This window comes from Mastigoproctus giganteus, chromosome 4 (assembly GCF_048544385.1).
Source record: "Mastigoproctus giganteus isolate SK-2022 chromosome 4, ASM4854438v1, whole genome shotgun sequence".
Taxonomy (NCBI): domain Eukaryota; kingdom Metazoa; phylum Arthropoda; class Arachnida; order Uropygi; family Thelyphonidae; genus Mastigoproctus; species Mastigoproctus giganteus.
In genome coordinates this window covers 170,916,523-170,942,092 of record NC_143578.1, presented here as the reverse complement: position 1 = coordinate 170,942,092, position 25,570 = coordinate 170,916,523, and the positions used below count along the sequence as shown (strand labels likewise).

The 25,570-nt window shown below is 35.3% G+C and overlaps 1 protein-coding gene across 2 annotated transcripts in view; it reads left to right on the top strand.

Annotated features, from left to right (window-relative positions):
• The window catches only part of wds (WD repeat-containing protein wds), a 302,400-nt gene that overhangs the window by 196,116 nt on the left and 80,714 nt on the right, over positions 1-25,570 (top strand). For both annotated transcript variants that reach the window (XM_090371872.1, XM_090371871.1), the window contains exons 11-12: positions 5,347-5,380; positions 23,062-23,136. In XM_090371872.1, the coding sequence (XP_090227998.1) occupies positions 5,347-5,380; positions 23,062-23,136 (109 nt within the window). The remainder of the gene's footprint in view (positions 1-5,346; positions 5,381-23,061; positions 23,137-25,570) is intronic.

Here is a 25,570-nt window from a genome sequence, read left to right as displayed (position 1 = left end):
CAGTAATACCCCGAAGTTACGCGATAGGTGGGTACGACGAAAATTGCTTAAGTCGAATTCGCGTAAGTCGGGGTACAACTTTGCATATAAATACATATAAATTTTGTTTAATTGGGACCAAGGACTAACAAAAACACTAGTTTAGAAGAAAAATATTTAATAAAATTGCAGTTCTTTATACATATTAATACAAAATATGTATTAAAAAAATAAACGAGTTACGTAAAAAAGTTATTTCGATGTCGATGGCTTCATGAAATCTAACAAATTTGTCTGACGACACGCACCTTTTTTTTTCACGCAGAATTTCTTTGTAGCTAATAATTTTTTATTCCTTGCTTTGTAGCTATAACGCGTTCCTCGTTGGAGTCTGTTTTCTAAAATTTTTAAGCCCTTTTTAACTGAGCTGAGACCTTCTGTCAAGCTTGCAATTGTCATGTGCTTTTCTGGTGGAACTGGGTCTGAAGTGTCGGATAGTTCAGTGAAGTTTTGCTCACGCATCTCTACGAGCTCATTCATTGTCAGCTTCTGACTATGTGAATCCAACAACTCGTTGACATCATCACCATTGACTTCCAAATCTAATTGCCTGGCAAGATTAACAACTTCTATCACATGAGCGACATGATCAGTTTCTGGCGTTGTTTTCGTCTCGTTTTTGAAAAAAAATCGATAAAGTTTCTTCCAGACACCACTCAATGTTTTTTTGTGAATTTCATCCTGAGATTCTTCAATGATTCTTATGGCATCTAAAACATTGAATTGTTTCCAAAAGTCTTTAACAGATATCTCACTACTTTGTTTCATAACTTCATTCAGACGTGCAAACGAACGCCTCATGTAGTAGGCCTTGAATGTTTTGATGACTCCCTGGTCCATCGGTTGAAGCAAGCTGGTTGTGTTTGGAGGCAAAAACACAACTTTCACACGTGGGTTGAAATTAATTAGGGTGGCAGGAGGGTGACCGGGTGCATTGTCAATAAGAAGCATCATTTTAAATGGAATCTGTTTAGACTTGCAATAACGTTCGACTTCGAGTATAAAGTGGTGACCAAACCAGTCCTCAAAAACGGAAGCTGTCACCCAAGCTTTATGATTTGACTTCCAAATCACTGGAAAACTAATTTTAGATATATTTTTTAAAACGCTTGGGTTTTCGGAGCGATAAATTAAGAGAAGTTTTAACTTGCAGTCACCAGCTGCATTCCTGCCAACCATCACTGTCAATCGGTCTTTGGAAACCTTAAAGCCTGGAAAGTTTTTTTTTTTTTTTTTCTTCGTGAAAACGATGTAATATCTGACAAAAGTTGAGCACGCATTTGAACGCACACATATAAATATGACAATTGGAATGCAAATTCTTGTATATGTGTGCAGCTCATGCGGCAGCAAAGTTGAATTTTGTTCATCTTTCGCTCTCACTCTCCGCCGTTGCACTGTATATCGATAGCATATGAAAAACGACCTTGAAGATAGTGGGCGGCAGTGTTGCCAAACAAAAAAATCAAGAACCGCATAACTCAGAGTTCGTGTAAGTCGGGGTATTACTGTACTCACCACCGATACATGTGCCATCAGCCAGGGCAGAATGGCCATTTGCTGAGATACAGGAGTGGTCATAATGTTTTGTCTGGATAGTGTGTGTGTGTGTGTTCACAGTCAAAGCTTTTTATAGCAACCTTCCTTTTAATGTCCCAGCAAGTTATAATAACCTTGAAAGACAAACAAATTCCCTATTTTTGTAAGCTGTGGATAATGATGTGCATTTTAAGACCGACATTGCTAAACAGTTCACCATGCTTAAGAATACCTTGTTTATCAATGTACTCCTAGATCAATAAAAAGATTGAAATTTTAGAGAAATCTGCTACAGTGTAGTAGATTTCTCTAAAATCAGGGCACAAAAGATGGAGTATCCAGGTCTTAAAAAGATACTCTTGGTTTTTTTTTTTTTTTTTGATTTGGTAGTTGTTGGCGCATCGGCTTCTGTGGCCATATTGCACCTCCCAAGGTTTTTGCAGTACTTTGATCCAAGCCCGAGGCGGGAATCGAACCCGCGACCTTTGGGTTTCCGGGCAGGTACTCGGCTAGCCCGGTCGGCAATACTCTTGGAATACGTAACGATTATGCATGCAGAAATAGTTCTCATAGACAAAAATCTTATAAAAACTAAGGTTGAATCTTTTGCACATTGAATGAATATATCTCCTACGATTTGGTCTTCTGATGGATGGATGGAATTATGATGTGCTGCCATTGATACCAAAGCTACGAAGGAGAATTATTTTAAAATGTTTTGTTGATATACTACCTGAATGACATCTTCAATGCTGATGAAATTGAATTTTTTTTTACAGTGGCTATCATATAAAATGCTTTCATTTAAAGGTGAGAAATTACAATGGATTGCCATTCTCCTAGTGGTAAACTTATGGCACAGAGAAGCTCTCCCTTAATCATTGGAATGCAGAAGCCCTGATGCTTTAAAAGGTTTAAAGACATTTCCAACTGTGTATTGAGCAAATCGAAAGCAAAGCATAATGTGAAATCGACATGCTGCAGGCAGTGTATGTGTTTCAGCATGGAATGAGATTGACAATAAAGTAATAGTAGTAGTAATGGCAAATGATGCAAGAAAGCAAGCTTATATAGCATCAACCAAAAAAAAAAAAAAAAAAACCACATTTCACCCATCTGTACCCTCCATGAATTTATTTAACCCATGTGCTTCCACAACGAGAAATGGAAGCCTGTTCCAACAATCAGCTACCCACTGGCTGAAGGAAAACTTCCACACATCTGTCCTGCAATCATACTTCCTCAACTTGAATTTATGCCCACCTTGTGTGTAGTCTCAACAAGTGGAAGAATGCCATTAACATTCAGTTTATTCAGTTCATTCAAAGTGTAAACACCTCTGTCATATATCTCCTCAGGTGCCTAGTCTTGAGACACTAATTTGCAGGAATGAAGCTCTTTCTAAGTAAGAGCACCCTTTTGTTCCCTTCACCAGTCTCTTTGCCCTTCTCTGCAACCCTTCTGGTAGATCGATATCCTTCCTAAAGTGAGACCTCCAGACCTGTATACAGTACTCAAGATGCAGCCTAACCATGGCCTTATACAAATATCCCTGCTAGCAAAGTTTCTGTATATCATTGACAAAACCCCGTGAGCTGTCCTGGCAGCATGTCTACACAACTCAAAGAATTTCGTATCTGACTGCACCATTACCCCCAGGTCTTTTTTATTCTCCACTACCCTGAGTGTAGTATCACACAGTTGATAAGTTACTCTGGGATTATTGCTACCCCACAGTAACTTATGCAGTACCTTACATTTATCAATGTTTAACTTCAATTGCCATTTCTCATGCCACTGATCAAATTTTCCTAGATCTTGTTGCAGTAGCTCACCCTGATGATTGTTGTTAATCACCCTGCCAAACTTTGTATCATCTGCAAACCTAGACATTAAGCCTCATATAACTTCATCGATATCATTGATAAATATTGAAAACAACAATGGTCCCAGTACTTGCCCTAGAGAAGTCCACTAATAATATTAGTCCACAAAGAGCAGTGCCCATTGATAACCACTCTGTCTTCTTCCACTGAAGAAGACAGAGTGGTTAACTTGCCCTGAATGCCACATTGCTCCTGTTTGTACAGCAGTCTTTTATTGCAACAGTATGAAAAGCTTTCCTGAAATCTAAGTATACGATGTCAAAATTATTTTTTGCACCCAGTTACTCGGTCATGGTATCATAGTAACCTATCAGATTGTTAGTCCTTAACAAATCCATGCTGTGATTGCAGTATTATTGCATGCCTATCCAGATGGTCCTGTATTACTTCTTTAACCAGTAATTCCATTATTTTCTCTGGCCCACTCAATTTCTCTGTATATGTTTGGTATACTCACCAGTCATTAGGCCTATAACACACTCCTACTCTCAGTTTTGTTTGCCTGTGCTTATATCACACTAAATTGACTGAAAATTGCAATGGATGCATGTGCAACGTTGAGTTAGTTTTTTCGACTGAGTGCAGTGCCTTGGATTTAATGTTTCTTAACTAAGAGCATAACCCCTCCTGACCTGTCTGAGTGACTCCATGTCTCATGTCTCCACTATCCCCACAATGTCCAGTACTTGCCCTAGAGAAGTCCACTAATAATATTAGTCCACAAAGAGCAGTGCCCATTGATAACCACTCTGTCTTCTTCCACTGAAGAAGACAGAGTGGTTTTCTAGGCTGCTGTACATATCAATAGTAGGCGAAAGAATGACTGTCACCTCTGCCTGCAGCTCTAGCTAAGCTAATTTGTCTGTGTTTTCACCCAAGCTAGCAGTTTTCCGACCTACATATCATTGCCGCGATAGTATCAACAAATATTCTTGCATCCCTTTCATTCAAGCATATCCCATCTCTGTAAAAAAAAAACCTTCCTGTTAACAAACACGGATCAAGGTGAGAAAAATTTTTCCCCATCAGCCTTGCACATTTTCTACAGGGTCAAATTGATTGACAAGGCTCTTTCACATGTACTCCCTCCTAATGTGACTGGGCAGAATTGCAGACACTTTCAAATTCACTTCCTAACAAAGTCATCTACTTCTTCCCCTGGTAGATGTACCCAGCCGTCTTCCACCTACCCTTCTCATCAACTGTTTCAAATGTACAGGATTTGTCACATTCAGTGAAGCAACAAATGAAGCTTCATATGCTTCTTCCTATATTAATTGCATCTGTTTTTGCGGATGTACATAATCCCAGAAAGAAAAACGTGTTTTGAAGACACACCAAACTGTATGTGGGCATTGCGTGTTTTTGGGATATGTGCAAATGAAAAGGAACTCATTGCCAATTATATTGTATTAGAAATTGTATGCCATTTTTTCCAAAGTCCAAAACCAATTTCCCTATCTATTAGTTAGGCATTTATATTCATGTAAATGTATTCACACACACACTAGGTAATTTACCTATTGTACATGGATAATTTACAAATTAATTACAAATTAATTTTTGATTTCCTGTTTAATACTATAAAACACGTTCCGAATTAAATTGTACTATATTGTATTAGTAAAATTAAATTAAATGTTCAGTTCACTTCTTTATTTTATTGATCAATACTTTAATTTATTGATCAATGCTATCAATACAATGACTGTTTTTTCTCATTCTTCTGGGGTATTGCTGTAAAGTGCTTCGATAGAAGCATTTGAAAGTGAGCATATATCATTGGGATATTTTTGATTTTCATATTACTAATTTGTCACTATATAGCATAGGTTTTGTATTTACTATATATGCATTATAATTTTTTGTTTTTTTTTTTAAGCACACTAAAATTGTGGGATTATAGCAAAGGAAAAGTAAGTATTAATTTAGATATTACCTTATGTAAATACATTGCATGCCTTGTTAAAAAAAAAAAAAAAAAAAAAAATATATATATATATATATATATATAGATGCTGTGTCCCATATATATATATATATATATAATGTAATATAAAAGTTAGGCAAAGGTAATAAAAATAAATAAATATGAAGCTATCATTAGAGGCAGCAAATGCAAATCCTCCACATGAAGCCTAATTATATCTGATAATTAAAATAAATCTAATATTTAAAATAAAATAAAAACATCAGCCAGTAGTACGGCAAAAAGGTAGAGCGAAACACAACGTAAAATAATATAAGATAAACAAACAGGGAAGGGAAAGTAAGGGTAATAAGACAAAGTAGTCGATAATCCCCTGTATAATTTAGTCATTAAACCCAATTAATAAAAACAATGTAATTTTAAAATAATGCCAATTATAAATAATTTAGCGGTTCCTCCCCAGAAGGTACCAGTTCCAAAAGACGTGAAATATCACCAAAAAGGGGGTTAAAGAAACTACAAAAAAATTAAAATATCCAAATGATAGACTGACCATCATGCCCCATATCGACAGAGGACCACGAGGCAAATAATGGTCATGGAATCGCTGCATTTCAATCGTCATACAAATCATCGCAAAGGCGGAAATATCGAAGAACCAAACCACCCTACCATTCTCCGATAATATTCTCCGATTTGCATGGCGGTGGTCCATAAGGACCACCGCCATGCAAATCTTATGGACCACCACGATTTGCATGGTGGTGGTCCATAAGGACCACCGCCATGCAAATCGGAGAATATTATTGGAGAATGGTAGGGTGGTTTGGTTCTTCGATATTTCCGCCTTTGCGATGATTTGTATGACGATTGAAATGCAGCGATTCCATGACCATTATTTGCCTCGTGGTCCTCTGTCGATATGGGGCATGATGGTCAGTCTATCATTTGGATATTTTAATTTTTTTGTAGTTTCTTTAACCCCCTTTTTGGTGATATTTCACGTCTTTTGGAACTGGTACCTTCTGGGGAGGAACCGCTAAATTATTTATAATTGGCATTATTTTAAAATTACATCGTTTTTATTAATTGGGTTTAATGACTAAATTATACAGGGGATTATCGACTACTTTTTTGTCTTATTAGCCTTACTTTCCCTTCCCTGTTTGTTTATTTTATATTATTTTACGTTGTGTTTCGCTCTACCTTTTTGCCATACTACTGGCTGATGTTTTTATTTTATTTTAAATATCAGATTTATTTTAATTATCAGATATATATATATATATATATATATATATATATATATATATATATATATATATAGTGGTGGAAAAAAAACTGCATTGCTTGTGAATTTTGCAAATATGTTTTGTGCTGCATTGTAGGTTGCAGAAATGTTCAAAGTGCATTTGTTAGATGGGGTATATGTATCTCTGTGAATGAAATCCAATAAAAAGACTCCACCTGATATACCTAATTGCCATAAATATCTTCCCAAAGGGTGAAATAATTAGTGGAAATATGAGAAATCACGCAAATGGCAATCACGACAACCAAACATACATTTTATTGCATTTGCGTGTACAAACTGAAATGACAAGTTAACGTAATAGTATTATCTACTGTAAATCAGCAAAATAAGTCCTCAATATTTTGTTGTTCCTCGAGCTGCAATTACAGTCTTGCAATGATCTGGCATAGAGTTAATCAACTTCTGGATATACGGTTGCCCAATTTAATGTTACCACACCCCTACAATGCTCTCCTGCAGCTGAATCTTATGTGTTGGCATGTTCTGAGCAATTTTAGATGACTATGTACCAGCAATTTTAAATAGGGTTCAAATCTGATCTGTTTCTGGGCAGGTCCAACACTGTAATACCAACATTTCTGAGGTATGACTGCACCTTAAGGGAGAAAAACAAGGGAAAACATTGGTGTAAGTATGTTTTAAGCCTTGTGAGACAACAAGACAAACTCATCATTAAATCTAAATAGTATAAAACTTACCAATTTTGATGTGTGGCAAGGTGCTGAGTCCTGTCAAAAAATGCAGTTTTGGACATCTGTGTGATGATCCCTAATAATGGGTTTCAGCACTCCTCCAAGATAGCAGTTTAGGTTTCTGCATTCACCGTTCCATTAATAAACTTAATTTGCCCCACCCCTTTGCTTGTTATGCATCCCCAGACCATCCAACTGGCTGGGAACTTTACAGTTGGTGTTATGCAGTCAGGATGGTATGCCTCCGATTTTCGTCTTCTGACATATCACTTCCCATCCGAGCCATGCAGGTTGAATTTCGGTTCGTCAATAAAGATGCTGTGTCCCATTGCTCTTTTGTCCATGAAACATGCATTTTAGCCCAAGCAGGTCGCTTCTTCCTCATTTTTTTGGGTCAACAAAGGCTTCTTCTTGGCTGATAGGCATGCAGACTACACTCTGAAAGCTGTCTTTGGATAGTTCGTGCACTTGTTTCAACACCAGAAGCCATCTCAAAGTCCAGTTTTAAATAAGAAGCACAAGCATGCCGATTCCAAAGGCATAGCCATTTCAAATATCGATCTTGAGAAGGTGTAGCCACTCTCTTACGACCTGATCCAGGTTTCCTCTTCATATCACCAGTTTCACACTTTAATTTCAACACCTGGGATACTGTTGACTGGTGGCAGCCTATTTTATCAGTGATAGCACGTGTGGAAAGCCTTTCCTGGGACAGAGCATCAGCTACACTTTTTTTTCTTGGTGTCAACTGAACATATGGAGCCATGCTTACACCTCTGCAAAACAGGATACTAATGAGTGTGTATACCCTTCCAACGCTGTATTTATAGAAATGGCTGATGCAATATCTTGCAATTGCTGTCTGATGCAATGCCTTTGCTTTGTGACAAACAAAATGAGTGTAATCAAACAACATCTTATGTTTTCACTACGAATGTTACTTTTTTGGAGGTGATGCAGTTTTTTTGTCTGCCACTATATATACTCAGTAACTCTTTTCTCAGGAACGTAACCCCCCGCGAATAGTGGGGGGTTACGTTCCTGAGAAATGCCGTGAATACTGAGTTATGGCACCCATAGTAATAAAAGGGTTCCGTTCCAAAGTATGAAATATATAATAAAAACTAGTCTAAAATTTTTGTCTGTATGTATTATACGTATTTACCTACATAATGACTATGTACATAGACAAACGTAGACAGTACATAGTGAAATACAAGCATAAGGCATCAAAATGAAAATAAGAAACAATTTATTAGATATAATATTTATTAGACACTTTAAACAAACATATCAAGAACATGGGTTGCTAGGTGAAAAATAACTCTTAATCGAAGTTTGTTTCTTCAATTTTTTTATTGAGCTCCTTTTGAATTTCTCCGTAAGGCAAGAGTAATTGTTCTTGGTCTCATTTAAACTTGATGCTGCTTTCCAAATTAGGATTCTTTTTTACCACCTTTTCTGAAAGTTGTATGGAGAAGCTAAAGATTTCCTTTAATGATTTGCTATTTAACTCTGGTCTAACAATGTTGAGATCTTCCTCTTCAGGATCATTTTGGTTTTCATTTGACCTTGTTACTAATTCATCCAACTCTTCCGTTGTAAGTTCATCTGCATGAGTCTCACTAAGTTCCTGAATGTCTGTTGTATCGATGTTTTCAAAGCCCCCGCCTTCTATTTCCTGTGCTATTTCTACAATATTGGCAAACACTTCATTGACATTAGGGATTGTTTTAGCAACAACCACTTCTTGCCACAATTTTTACCAACACATGTTAATTGTAGATGCACTTATCCCATCAACTGATGTCTTTATGTTGATCAGGCAGTCTGCAATGTTATAATTTTTCCAACTTTGACTTACAGTTAAGTCTTGACTCCCTTTCCATTTTTTTCAATTAAGCTAGTAAAAGTTCTGACACCGTAGGACTTAAATGCAGAAATTACATCTTGATCTAGGGTTGTAAAAGTGATGTGGTGTTGGGTGGCAAAAACACAATTTCAACATTTGAGTGGTCAAATTCTAGACTGCTTGGATGTCCTGGTGCGTTATCAATAAGAAACAGAACTTTGAAAGGCAAAGATTTTGAAGCTAAGTAACTTTCCACCTCTCACACAAAGCTATTATTAAACCACTCTCTAAAAAGTGTAGTTGTTACCAGGCTTTTTTATTGGATTTCCAATAAACCGGAAGATGACCTTTATTCTTTTCCTTCAAAACACGTGGATTCTGCGATTTATACACGAGCATTGGTTTGATCATGTGTCCACTAGCATTTGCACAAAACAAAAGAGTAAGCCTATCTTTGGAAGCTTGGAATCCAGGAGCAGATTTTTCATTTTGTGTTAAGTATGTTCTGGCTGGCATTCTCTTCCAAAACAACCCAGTTTCGTCTGCATTGAACACCTGTTCAGGAATATATCCTTTGTCCGTAATTAATTTTTTTTAGTTCAGTCAAGAAACTTTCTGCAGCCGCGAAATCTGCTGATGCAGACTTGCCTACAAGTTTCACGTTATGAAGGCCATATCGATTTTTAAATCTTTCAAACCAGCCTTTGCTAGCTAAAAAACTTATCCCGCCAATGCTATCACCAGTTTCACTAAAGTGTTGATAAAGGTGTTTTGCCTTTTCACGAATGATGAGTGAACTTAACGGGATTTTATTTTGAGTTCGGTCTTCTATTCACAGATTTTCCATTTTTCCTTTTCCATTTTTTTCCTAATTTAACATCACGAGTTACAGAGCAAATTTTTGAAGCAATTAGTGCATTTTCATGGACACTACAACGGATTTTTTTTCCCGATTTCTTGATTGATTGTTCTGTTGTCTCATTGATTTTATAATGTTTTGCCACTGACAAGACACTTTCACCATTAGAAATTTTGTCTAATAACTCAATTTTACTCACTAATGTCATCACCTTCTTTGATCTTTTCACAATTCCCTTATTTGTAGTCATATTTTTGTAGGGTTAGAAAGGAACTTGTCCACAATAAAGTCACTTTCTTTTAACGTTAACACGCTCGAAAAAGTCTGTTTACACCAACACACTGCAATAAACGGTAGATTTTTCACTTTTGTAAACATATCAATTAAAAGCAAGAGACGAAACCTTTCACGACAAACGCTTTACACATACTGAACAAGGATTAGTGGGAAATATCTGCGCTCACGATTTTGTCACCCTTCCCCATCCACTGAGTGCTGTCTTGCCCGGTCCACAGAATACTCTGTGGACTGGGCAAGATGATTTTAGCCACTCCCATGTTTTTTTTATGGCGGAAAATGTTCACGCCGTTTTGAAATTCACTTTTTTTTTTTAGGTTTAAATCAGCGACCACGAATACAGATATTGCGAATAGCGGGGGTTTACTTTATATATATAATTACTATAGTAAGAATATAATAGGTACTCAGTGTATTAAAACATAGGCATAAAAGTATACAGCCCGCCGTAAGGCCCAAAAGAACCTATGAAGACTAAGATAGCCTGTGTTGGTCTAAATTGCCATACCCTAGAAATAAACATATAATTAGCAATAATATAATATAAATATAGAATAAAATAATGATTATGTAGCTAATTATCGATATTCGGATACATTGAATGGAACTTTTTCAAGGGCTAACCCCATTCAATATATCCCACCAATAATTAGCAAGGCTGTCTGTTTCTGATTGCTGTCTGCCTGTTTAACTAGGTCCAATTAATAAACATAAAGGTGATTTTTGCTAAACTTTTAAGTTTAACAGCAAACAGGCTTTGAAACGAATATACAGAATATAATACAGAAAATAGAGGGCCAACCATAATTTTCATTTCAGTTGTGATTATATTTTATTTAATTTATACTTGTGCAAAAGGAAGCTGGTGTTGACATAAGGAGAAAGGAAGTAAGAATAAGTATAGTAATAATACCTCAAATTGCTCTAATAGATCTTGAGATATAAAAATTTAGGGTTAAATAACAAAAAGTGAAAAGTAAAGAAAATAGCTTTATATAATGGTACTTAGGATATACCATGTGTGTAACTGCCTGACCCTTTAAGGGATCATGGTACGACTACTAGGGGTTAAAGGATGGTATTTAATGGACAAAAACAGGTTTACAATAATGATGAAATATAGAATAACGATAAGGAAATGAAGGGATGACTAATTCTAAATACCTGAATGTTGAATATTTAAATAAAAATTGAAATTTGTGATAACTTTATAATTAATGTAATTCATCCTAACTGATATAGTAATAAATTGCAGATGATCTTTGCAGAACTGTTAAATTAACCAATTATACCAAATAGCAGAAAATCTTTACAGAACAGTTAATTAAGAATAACCAATTTAAACAATAAATAAATAAATAGGAAAATACAGCTTACTACCTTGAACTGTACTAAGTGAAAGAATGAATTTTTGTTCACATAATTTGCTATTACATTTCTCAATGTTTACTATAACCGTGAAATAAGTAACGTGAGCACATGTTACTTATTCTCAAACAAATAGCGACAACAGCACCCTCTCAATTCAGATAACTAAAGGACAAACTAAATAAATTTAATAATTTTTAACCAAAGAAAGCAGTGCACTCTGAATTTCGAAAAACTTTAGGGCTAACTAATAAACTGAAATTATAATTTAATTGTACGCTATAGAATTTGAACTTTATTCATAGAATGCCCTATGGAAATGAATAGTTGGTTCTCAGTATTTTTGAATGAGAGGTAACAAGAAAATTGGAATGAAATACCTTTAAAATATTTTACAATGTAGAAATTAAAAATACCCTTTAAAAAAGATGAAATTGATTACTGCCTTAAGAACAAATATAGGTACAACTTTTTCAATGAGCGTAAGCTATATGTAACATGCTGTAAAGGCAGTGCCTACTATATACATATGTACAGGTCCTCCAAATGACTAATGTGATTTTAGAATAGCTACTATAGCATTATAATAGCAAACTTTGTGAAAAAGAAGCAGAGGGTTATAGTGAACATTGAGAAATGTAATAGCAAACTATGTGAACAAGAAGAGGATTATAGTGAAATTATAGTAACCTTATAATACCGTGATAAATCTGACTAAAAAATGAATAGCAAATGCTTAGAAAACGGTACTCACCTTGTATAAATCTACGATAAATTTTTTTGATAAATGTTGTTTAAATTTAGGTTGAAAGAGCATTAAAAAGAACTAAGGCAGGTGAAAATATTTTAAAACAGATTTTAAAATGAGCGCAAGGAAGTTGAAATGCAGATCTCCAATCCTTTGTTGTCATAAAGAGGTTGAAAGACGTAAATGAAAAAAGAGAGAAGACCGGTGGTGCTAATAGTCATTACGAAGGACTTTCGTGAGTAAACCGTCATCAGTTAGCAAATGGAAGAGAAGTGAGCGCGTGTTGTATTTAAAGTTTAAACTCCCATGATGCTCTTTTTGACACGTGGGAACTTGAGCCGCGAGAGGTTCCAAGCCGGTGAAAGGTTGAAGGGAAGTTTAGCGTTAATAATGTTGAGATCAGAATGGTGACGGTACCATTCGATGGTGAGGGCTTCATATTGAAGAATTCTGTAGCTCGATCTAAGTTTAATAATAGTGATGGCAGAGTCAACAAGGAGGGTGTGGTTGTGGGTTTGAGCATGGGTTGTTAACTCAGTGCAGGATTGACTTGTCTTGAAACTGTTGAAGTGTAGTATGCGCGGGTATTGGAAGTTGTGGAGGAACCGAATTTGGTGGTAGTGCTGCCGATGTAACAGGTGTTGCAGTTCGGTTGGCATTTTATGAGATATATTAAGTTATTGAGATCATTGATGGGATATTTGTGTGTATCTTTATAAGAATTAAATAGGGAACTTAGTTTATTGTAAGTGGAGAAGGTGAAGGAGATGTCGGTATCTTTGAATGTACGTCGGAATTGTGCTGCGAGTTCACTATGGTAAGGGAACTCGCAGCACACTACCACCAAATTCGGTTCCTCCACAACTTCCAATACCCGCGCATACTACCACTTCAACAGTTTCAAGACAAGTCAATCCTGCACTGAGTTAACAACCCATGCTCAAACCCACAACCACACCCCCCCTTGTTGACTCTGCCATCACTATTATTAAACTTAGATCGAGCTACAGAGAATTCTTCAATATGAAGCCCTCGCCATCAATTGGTACCGTCACCATTCTGATCTCAATTATTAACGCTAAACTTCCCTTCAACCTTTCACTGGCTTGGAACCTCTCGCGGCTAAAGTTCCCACGTGTCAAAAAGAGCATCATGGGAGTTTAGATAAACTTTAAATACAACACGCGCTCACTTCTCTTCCATTTGCCAACTGATGACGGTTTACTCACGAAAGTCCTTCATAATGACTATTGGCACCACCGGCCTTCTCTCTTTTTTCATTTACGTCTTTCAACCTCTTTATGACAACCAAGGATTGGAGATCTGCATTTCTACTTCTTTGCGTTCATTTTAAAATCTGTTTTAAAATATTTTCACCCCATTCCCTGCCTTAGTTCTTTTTAATGCTCTTTCAACCTAAATTTAACCACCATCTATCAAAAAAATTTATTGCAGATTTATACAAGGTGAGTACCGTTTTCTAAGCATTTGCTATTCATTTTTTAGAAGAGGATTATATTAAAGGTTAAGAGCTAGTAGAATTGAAATACTTATTTAGAAAATACTTTAGCTATGATGTAATTTAGGTTTATATATTATTGTGCCATTTATTAAAAATGGCTTTGTGAAGATGTTTAGTGATAAAATTAGCTGGAAATCCATTATTAATAAGCTTAGGCCTCAATTCTATAAGCGATTCTATGATACTATTGCCATTATTACATATTTTTATCAGTCTAATGCTTTGTGAAACAATGATATTCCTGTGTATTCTCTTTGAAATATTAAAATGCCAGTGCGTTATGCCTATTGATTTAAATCTGAATTCTTTGCACTTGTCATATACTTTAGTGTATAATGTTTCATCTTCTATGTAAATTTCTGTCTAGAGTATTGGTACTAAACTTATTTGTATATTCTATCTCAAATTCGGGTGGGTAATGCTTAACTATATCTTTAAGAAAGTTGGGTTTATTTATTACTATTATATCATCTATGTATCGGTAAAGTATTAGGTTTTTATTTAAGTTTCGCTCAAAATGATGCAAATATAGATTAGCAACTAGACATGAGCTGCAGGCCCCCATTGCTATACTGTATGTTGTTTATATATATTGTTTCCATTAAATATGTAGCTATTGAATAAACATAAGTTAATTAAGCTGTCCCAATAATTCTGTTGGCATGGTAATGTTTTTATACTCCTTATAATAATTGCTAAATAGACTAAGTTGTTATGGGAAATAGTATTAAATAAGTTTTTCTATTGTATTGGAGTTGTTATTTAAACATTTTAATATTGGGCTGTTATAAAGAATTATTCTAGATGTACCTATATTGCTTAATATGATGTTTAGTAGAGATTCCAGTTTTTGATGTGGGAGCGTGGCATAACTATTCCTACATGATGTGATAAACCTGAATCCTATAGGGGATTTGTGGAACTTAGGTGTACAATGTACATAAGGAAATTTGGTGTTTGGATTTATTAATTTTAACCTTTTGTGCATCAGTAGTTTCTTAATGATGGTGTTATGGTTATATGTTACCATTTTGTAAGTTGTGCTATTATTGAGCTCATTTAATAATGTGAAAGTATAGAATTTTTTGCATATAATGCTTTAGTTGTTGGCCGCTTTGTCGATATTTGTTATTATGAACTTAGTTTGTATCTTCTTTAATTGCTTTCTAATTATGGACATATCATGTATCTTTGTAGGTTGTTTTGTTTATCATAAAACCTATATGGCGCCTCCATTAGCCAGCTGGGAAGGAGCAGCAGTGCGTAGCACACACTTCTTAATTAGACTGGGGTTCGAGCCCGTCACCACCAAATATGGAGGATGTGGAAAGGTCAGGGAATGACCACCGCATATCCAAGAGCAATATGGCCTTAATTGGTAATGCTCCTTAAAAAAAAAAAAAAAACACCTATGTTTTTCTGTAGCTTCGTAGGTGAGAGTAAACCCCATGTGGAAAGCTTCCAAAGGTGTTTTATGTTTGTATGCCAGTTTTAAGCAAAATTGTACTGGGTCAATGTGTATTTGTTTATTAATTATATTTAATCTATTATTTGTACTAGTCCTAAATTTGAATTCATAAGATAACAGGTTTCGCAATTCTATGTGAGAAATGATATTCAAATCCCCGGTAATGATGTGTATTTGATATTACTACCTATAAGTACTTTTGATTTTAAAAACTTATTTACTAGTATTTCCCATAGCAACTTAAGTCTGTATTTAGCAATTATTATAAGGAGTATAAAAACATATTACCATGCCAACAGAATTATTGGGATGGCTTAATTAGCTGAATACATAAAATAGTTGATAGAATATTAATTAATTTTGTTGCTGTTTGGACTATGCTGAATACATAAAATATCTGATAGAATATTAATTAATTTTGTTGCTGTTTGGACTATGCTGAATACATAAAATAGCTGATAGAATATTAATTAAAATTTTGTTGTTGTTTGGAGGTCAATGGCACATGGGCCTCCCGAGCTGAATTATGCTTGCCAAATTGTTATTTATTTAATATTTTTAATTTAAAGTATGGTCAGAGATCGTTGTATAAATGGACGTAACTTAAATATTGACAGCCTATTAAAAAAAAAAAATAGGCAGTCAATGAGGATATGCTTAACTGTTAAGGCGGCTGTTTTTCAACAAGAACAACTTTTTCGGTTCCTCCAAACTTAAAATTTTGCAATTGAAAGATAGTATGATCAGTACTCAACTGGTGAGAGGAACAGTATTATTTGTATTATTCAGAATGGTAAACCTGAAAATTATAAAATGGTTATAAACAGACATAAAATTTAATATTTTTTTATTTAATTTTATTCATTAATTTAAAAAAAAAAACCTTAACTAATGAAAGAAAAGGTAATAAAATTACATGATTAATGAAAGAAGTACACAAAACAAACACAAAAATTGCATACTTAACCATACTTTACTCATTCTGGAACTTTAAATGATAAAAAAAATAAATAAATAAAATAATTTTCATAGATGATTTCATAGACGAGCCTCATTGCAGAGAAGAAAATGCACAGGATGCATATAAAACTGGTCTGCAAACCAGTCACAAAGGAGGTTAAGTAAGGCAAGGCAGAATAAGAGAGAAGTCTCTGGCAAATTATTCAAACATCAGAAAAGACTTCTTTACTTATGTAAATACTAGGAGGTGAATCACATCAGTCTACTAGATGTGAATGATTTAACTGTCGATGCTTAGAAATTAAAATTTTCAGTAAGAGCTTATAATTACAGTACTCACCTGGAGGTGAGTACTGCAATTATTAGCTCTTGCTAAAAATTTTAACGAGAACTCACAGTACTGTAATAAACCTTTGATGAATTAATGTAAGTGTCAGTTTCTCAGAAACTGAATAGATATTTTTTTAATCTGCATTGACACATGATTTTTTTAGGAATGGGGTTGATAGAAGTTTATCAAATCCTGACAAGGAACTAAATGAGTTTTGATAATTGAGATGAAAGTACAAGAAAAATTGTTAAAGGTAAACTTAAAAAAGGCACTTGGAGTGGATGTGATCTATCCAATTATATTAACGGAGCCAGCAAAGGAGAAAACTGACCTTTACCCATAATTATGGGAGAATTCTTGGAAGTCCCTATGGACTGGAGATGTGTGAATGTATCCCTAGCTCACAAAGGGTGACATGAGTAATTACAGACCTCTCAGCTAGACTTCTGTTCAGCAAAATAATAGTTACTAGTTAAAGTTGTAATTAGCATTAGTAGAGGCATTTGATGCAAGAAAGCAAGCTTATGCAGCATCAGCCAAAAAAATAAAAAATAAATAAAATAAATAAAAAATAACCACTTCCACTTCACCCCTCTGTTCGTTCGAAATACCTGTCCAGCTGAGCCTTAAACTTATTTAGGCTATCAACTTCCACGACAAGGGATGGAAGTGTGTTCCACCAACCAACCACCCGCTGGCTAAAGGCAAATTTCCGCACGTCTATCCTACATCTGTCTTTCCTCAATTTGAATTTATGCCCTATCAGGTGATTATTCTGAGCAAGAGGAAGAATCCCATCAGCATTGAGCATGCTCAAACCATTCAAGGCTTTATACACCTCTATCAGATCACCTCGCTGGTGCCTAGTCTCCAGACACTGTAATTTACAAAACTTAAGCCTTTCGTCGTAAGAGCACCCCTTTGTTCCATTCACTAATCTTGTTGCCCTTCTCTGTACTCGTTCCAGCATCTCTACATCCTTCTTCAAATGAGGCCTCCAGACCTCTATATAGTACTCTAGGTGTGGCCTGACCATTGCCTTATACAAGGGAATAATCACCTCCTTATCCCTGCTAGAAAAATTCCTATATATCATCGACAATACACCATGAGCTACTCTTGCAGCCCGTCTACACACCACCCCCAGGTCCCTTTCATTCTCTACCACTGTCAGTGTAGTACCACAGAGTTGATACATTGCTCTGGGGTTGCTGTTTCCCATATGTAGTATTTTACATTTGTCAATGTAAAATACTTTTGTCACACTTCATTTGCCACCTCTCAGCCCATCTGCTCAACCTTTCCAGATCCTGTTGCAGTAGCATAGTGTCAGTAGTGTCCTTGACAACCCTGCCAACCTTTGTATCGTCTGCAAACTTGGACATTAAGCTTGATATACCATCATCAGTATCATTTATAAAATACAGGAAACAATAATGGACCCAATACTGAACCCTGAGGGACTCCACTAATAACATTAGTCCACGATGAGCAGTGTCCATTGATTACCACTCTCTGTCTTCTCCCCCTCAACCACCCCTTTATCCATAGCAGCAATTTGCCTCCAATGCCATACTGCTCCAATTTGTGCTGCAGTCTTCCACGTGCAACAGTATCAAAAGCCTTTCTAAGATCCAAGTATATAATATCAAAGTTATTCTCTGCATCCAGTTCTTTTGTGACTGCATCATAGTATCCAATCAAATTGGTCAGGCAAGACTTCCCCTTAACAAAACCATGCTGTGTCTGAGCTATAACTGAAGTCTTGTCTAAATGATCCTGCAGTGCTTCTTTAACCAGTGCCTCCGTTAATTTTCCGGGAACAGAAGTTAAACTAACAGGTCTATAATTACTTGTGTCGCCCTTTGATCCTCCTTTGTGAATTGGGGTCACATTTGCACATCTCCAGTCCGTGGGTACTTTCCCTGAGTCCAAGGAAGCTCTCATAATTATGGCTGAGGGTTTGCTTACTTCCTTTGCTGCCTCCTTTAATATAACTGGATAGATCCCATCCACCCCAGGTGCCTTCCTTGTATTTATCTTCAACAATTTCTCCTCCACTTTACTCTCAGTTATTACAAGATTATCTAGCTTACTGCCAGAGTTGAATACACCTCTGGCATTCCCCTCTCTGAATAACTCCTTATGTGTAAATGTTGATGCAAAATATTAATTTAGTTTGTTAGCTACCTGAGCAGGATCATCAACAGTTGACCCATCGATATCAAGTGGACCAATCTGATTCATCCCCTTCCTTCTAGAGTTTACATAAGTAAAGAACTCTTTGCTGTTTTTCTTTGCATCCCTTGCCAAAGATTTCTCGTAATCTGCCTAACCTCCTTTGTAACTTGGTTACAGATCAACTTGTATCTATCATAGGCTTCTGTGTCACGTGTTAATTTGTATGTATCCCATGCAATTTTCTTCTCTGCCATATGTCTCATTAGTTTATCTGACATCCACTTAGGCCTAAACCTTGAACAATATTTCTTAGTTGGTATGTAAAGCCTAGTAGCTTCCAAGATAAGTTCTTTGAATGCTTCCCATTTTGAATTTGCTGTTGGTAACATCATCAGTTCGTCCCACTGTATAGAATTTAAATACTGTCTCAGTCCATTGTAGTTGCCTTTACGAAAGCAATAACCCTTCCCTTTACTCCTAATGGTAGTTACCTCTTTGAGTAAATCCCACTTCAGCACACTGTGATCACTGCCACCTAGTGGTTCATTTAGGACCATTCATTTAGGTTCAATGTAGGACCATATAGCCAGGAATGCAGTTATGCTGCAATCACAACATTGATTTTTTAAGGGGTGATCTCTGACTTATCTGATTGGATGCTATGACATAGTAGCAAAGCAAATGGATGCAAATTTTTTTGTTGTCATGCTTAGATTTCAGGAAAATCTAAACATGACATCAAGCTTGTTTAAAAGTCTGTTGTACAAATTGGAGCACAGTGACTTGAAGGGCAGGTTACTGCTATGAATAGAGGGATGGTTGAGTGAGAGAAGACAAAATGGTTATCAGTGGTTACTGTTCTTTGTGGACTAATGTTATTAGTGTAGATTTCATTCCTGACTCGTTGTTTTCTATATTTATTAAAGATATTGATGAAAGCATATCAGGCTTAATGTCTAATTGTTTGCAGATGATACAAAGGTTAACATGGTGGTTGATGACAGTAAGCAGGGTATGTTACTGCAACAAGGTCTAGGAAATGAAAATAAAATAAAAAAACCCTACTTAAAAACAGATGGGCTGAGAAGTGGCAACTGAAGTTTAAAATTGAAAAATGCATGTGGATAACAGCAATCTCAGATTAATGAACCAACTGTGTGGTACCACACTTGGTAGTTGGAGAATTAAAACAACCTGAGGTAAACACCAGGTGGAATAAACTTCCACCTGTTGTTGTGGATACGAGACATTGTACAAATTATAAGAGATAAGAAAATCATCATCGTTCTACTCTTCCGTTTGGCATGGGTTGAGTCCCTATTTAGATATCGTCCTCCATTTTTGTCGATCTCTTGAATCTTGCATCATTTATTGATAACTCTAAAAGCCTGTGTTTTCCTTTAGGCATTAGAGCTATTCTCTTTTGGGTCTTCCTGGTGGCCTCTTATCTCCAATTCTTCCTGTCAGTACTACGTTAGGCAGCCTGTGTTGTTTCATTTGGTTCACATGTCCAAACCACTGAAGTTGTTTTTTGTAGATCTGCTCTATTCTGCATTCAAAATTTAGATCTCTCCTTACTTGTTCATTAGTTTTATGTTCTCTCCAATTTGTTTTATTGATTTTCCTTAGACATCTCATTTCAAATTACATTATTTTTTGCCTTTCTTTCTTATTTATTCTCCAATTCTCTGATCCATAAGTTGCTGTGGGTATGATGAAAGTTTCATATGGTTTAATTTTTAGACTATTTGAGATTTTATTGCTCTTCCATATGTTTTTGAGTTTGTTCATGTTCAGTCTGTGATTAATTTGGTCAATATTACTTAGGTTTCCAGTTATTGGAGAGCCCAGGTATACAAATTTTTGTACTTGTTCCATTTGTTGATTTTGGATGTTTATGTCTTCTATGTTTTTTCCAATTTGCATTACTTTGGTTTTTTTTATATTAATTGTTGCTTGCTTTATCGATGTTTGGTAATATTTCTTTTAGTTGTCTGTTAAAATCACAATATCATCTGCATATTTTATGTGGTTTATATTTTTCCATTTATTATTCTGCCTCTTTTTTTCTTCAGTTGATTTCATTAGTTCTTCTAGGTAGATATTAAATAGATATGGAGATAAAGGGCATCCCTGCATGACTCCTTTCTCTATTTCAAATTTCTCTGTTTTAAGGGTGTTGAATTTTACTATTGCTCTTGTATTTTTGTAGAAATTGTTTACAAACATGATTATTTCATGATGGATTTTTTGTAGTTACTTCATTAGATTTTCTCTGTTTACAGAGTCAAATTCCTGCTTGAAATTGATGAAGCACAGCTAAAGAGGTTTCTTCTTATTCCAATATTTTTCTGCAATGATGTTTAGTGTGAATATTTGGTCTATTGTTGATCTGTCTTTTCTAAATCCTGCTTGTTCTTCCTCTGTTATTTCTTCATATGTTTTAAATATCTTATTTTGTAAGACTCTTATAAATATTTTATATATATGGTTTAAAAGGGTAATGGGTCTATAATTCTGACAATTTTCTTTATCTCCTTTTTTGTGTATAGGTACTATTATTCCACTTTTCCAGTCTTCTGGTATATCACCTGTAAATCAAGTTAGATTAAACAGTTGTGCGAGGTGTTTTAACATTGCATCACCTCTGAATTTCCACAGTTCTGCTTGGATACCATCATTTCCGGGTGCCATGTCATTCTTCATTTGGCTATTTGCTTTCTGAACTTCTTTTGCTATTGAGGGTGCTTTATCTCTTCTATTATCTAAGGAAAGGGCGTTTTTTCCTTCCCCTTTGAACAGGGTTTGGTAATATTCTTTCCATATTTTTTTAATTTCTTGTGTGTTTCCTGTTTTTATATTGTTTTTATTTTTCATCGTCAGTGTTTTCGGGATGTATGTTTTAAAGAGTTCCTTTATGACCTGGTAAGTTGTTTTTGAGTCGTAACGTTTATTTGCCTCTTCGCACTGCTTTGCTTTGTCTTCCAACCATTTCCTTTTAGCAGCTTTACATAAGTTGTCTATTTTGTTTTTTAGGGTTTTATATTTTTCCCTTTTTTTCTTGACTATTTTCTTTGTTTAGGAGGTTTTTCATTTGTCTTTTTTCCGTCCATACGTATAAAATTTCTGCTGTAATCCAAAATTATTTGGTTTTGGTTTTACTCCATAAGAAAATGGAGTAGGTAATTTTTTTTAAATAGCCAGAGCATGCAGATTCCACTTGTCCACCAATTATAATTTGTATTTAATTAATTTGCCCTTTTTATTCAACATCTATATTTTTCTTAACAATCAACAAGCTTCTAGGCAGATATTGAGCTTGGAAAGTTATCTTGCCACAATAGGACTGCATCTGAGCCCTTCCAAATCAGCACAACTGACGATAACCATTAAAATTGTCCTATTTTCAAGGAAGATTTTCCAGAAGAAAAGAAAAAAATTCAGGGAAGGAGATGATAATAGAAGATGAGTGAGGAAAAAAAAAAACATATGCAGCTCAAGAAATTACATTGAAAAGCCAGATAAATTATATAAATCCGAATAAGTCATCATTTCAAGAAAAAAGATCAAAATTTAAACTTTTATTGAAAACTTCACCTGTAAGACTTCACATGCCAGTGATTTTTGCTTTTAGGTGTGTAATGGATATTTTAACCAGGGACTGCCATGGTGATATGATGCATTTGTTGTATGATTATGTTTAAGTAAGTCCTACATCCACACATACATACGTATGCGTGGATATGACTCTTTGTAAATCTTACACAAGCTGAACAATTTATTAGGGGTTTTTATTTGTTTGTTTGTATTTCCTTTCACTTCCTCCTTTTGCTTTCTTTCAGTAATTGCATTCAAATTTATTTTGGTTACATCATACCAGAATTAGATTTCAGTAGATTATTCCCAACTGCACCTCAAAATCTATTTACTGCTCTGATATTGGTTGCATTGCAATGTTGTTTTAGCATCTCATGAGCTGTGTAAATTTAAGAAAATTTGAACACCATTATTCTGCAAATTTTTTTATTTAATTATCATAAAACTTGTAATAAGTTTTTTATTTTTATTTTTCAGTGTTTAAAGACTTACACAGGACACAAAAATGAGAAATACTGTATATTTGCAAATTTTTCAGTGACCGGAGGAAAGGTAAGGCTTCATTGATTTGTACCATTTTTATACTGAATTTGAAATATCTAATGTAATATACCAGTGACATCACATAGGCACTATAATCACTAAATGAAATAAAGTAATCTGTTTCCTAAATAAATAGTTTGAAATAACATACTGTAGTATGCCTGGGTGTACATAAAGTTCCAATCATGAACCAAAGATTCATATACAATCAAAACTCATTATAGGAACTGTCTTTTTAATGTCCTATTTGGTTGGTCCTGTCCAATTTCTCATTAACCTAATGCTATTTTACATTAGTATAATGACATTGAAAATAAAAGAATTTCTCTATAACAACCGCAAATTTCTACCCCTTAATCTGAATTTTTACAATTTTATTACAATAGCATTTAAAAATGACAATATTTCAAATATATTGGAGTAACTGATGATGGTCTTGCAGCATTGACTGTGGGAAATCATTTAAGATTCCTCACGCTCTTTTCTTGCAGTATGGTAATGAAATGAACATTATCTAGAAGTTAATTCCATTAGTTAAGAGTGTATGTTTATTGGTATGGCTCCAAGAAGTGGATAGCTTTGCCAATCGCAGATAAAATTAGGATTTTGCAAGCTGTAGATAATGTCGTACATTCCAAGACTTACATCACCAAACAGTTCAGCATTCGTAAGAGTACTCTGTTCGCTATTCTGAAAGACCAGAAAAGGATAAAAGTTTAGAGAAATCTGCTACACCAGGTAGGATTTGAGCACAAAAGGCGAAGTATGCAGATCTTGAAAAGGTACTTTTGGAATGGCTAATGATGATGCATGCAAAAAATGGTCCTGTAGATGGTAATCTTTTAAAAGCTAAGGCTGAATTGTTTGCACATCAAATGAATATTGAAGAATTTAAACAGTTCAGATGGATGGTTCCAGAAATTTACAACTCATCACAGCCATGGACATTGCTTTACAAAGGAATGGAAGAAAAATCGTTTAAAAAATGTTTTTCTGACATACAATGACATCTTCAATGCTGTTGAAACTGGACTCTTTTTTTTAAATTGCTACTGGATAAAACACCTGCATTTAAAGACGAGAAAGGTAGTGGCAGAAGAAAGGCTGAACAACAGATTACTGTTCCCATAGCAGCGAACATGTCTGGCACAGAAATGCTTCCTTTTTTTTAATCATTGGGAATACTATGTATTGAGCAAACCATTTGGATGACATCTACAAAGAATGGAGCCTGCCTGGCAACCCAATGGTCGCAGGTTCGAATCCCGCCTCGGGTTTGGATCACAGTAGAAAATGCAAAAAACTTGGGAGGTGCAATATGGCCACAGAAGCTGATGCACCAACAACTAACCAAAAAATAAAAAAAAACAATGGATCAGAGACTTAGATCGCAGAATGAGAAAGGAAAATTGAAAAATTTTGCTGTTTGGGGATAACTCTACCCCTCATTGTCAAGTAAACGACCTATGTGCAATCATTGTCGAGTACCATCACCAAATATGACTTCAGTTTTTCAGCTACTTGATCAAGATGTAATCCAGTTTTTTAAGAAAAGCTACTGAAGAATGCTATTAAACAAAATTGTGTTATTAAACAAAAATGTATTTGTGTTTCAGCATGAGATAAAGTTGATGAAAAAGTGATTGCCAACTGCTTCAAACATGTTGGATTTATCACCTTGACTGGTGCAATGTGTGCATGTGCATCATCACCTAAACTTACAAGAAACCGTAATCTTCAAAGATTACGCAGAAGTGGATGTGGATATTGAATGTTTTGGGATATGCACGAATGAAGATGCAGATGTAATGGGATCTTCAATGGGAACTCACTGCAGATGTTTTTTTTTTTTTTTTTTATGAGAACCCCACACACGAGAGGTATTGGAACCTATAGTACTTAGTACCGTGCTTGGGTTGGAGGTTGAAAAGACGAAAGAAGATATTTGTTGACGTTGGACTTGAACTTTGTAGATTGTAATTTTCAGGAAATACGTATGAAGGAAGGTTGTTTCAGAAAACGGCAGTCGAATGAATAAATGAGGAAGATGAAAAGTTGGTTCTGTGGGTTTGAAGCTGGACTGTAAATGGATGTTGGCTGGTGGCGGCACGTGTTCGGACTGTTTTGAAAGAGAGAGCGGGAATCATAGAAGCCAATTCAGAAGAACAGTGCCCATGGAAGTATCTGTAGAAGAGGCATGCAGCAGAAACAGTACGTCTATGAGAAAGCGAGTGGAGAGACTCTGTTAGAGATGAATCATTAATTAACCTAACTGCCCTCTTCTGAATGGAATCAAGAAGCCTGAGAGAGGTTTTGGGGGCACCACCCCAGATGTGGGAACAATATTCCATGGCAGGGCGGATTTGCGATTTATACAGAGTGAGCAGCTGTTTGGAAGAAAAGTAACGCCGAGCGCGAAAGAGAAAACCAAGTTTTTTAGATG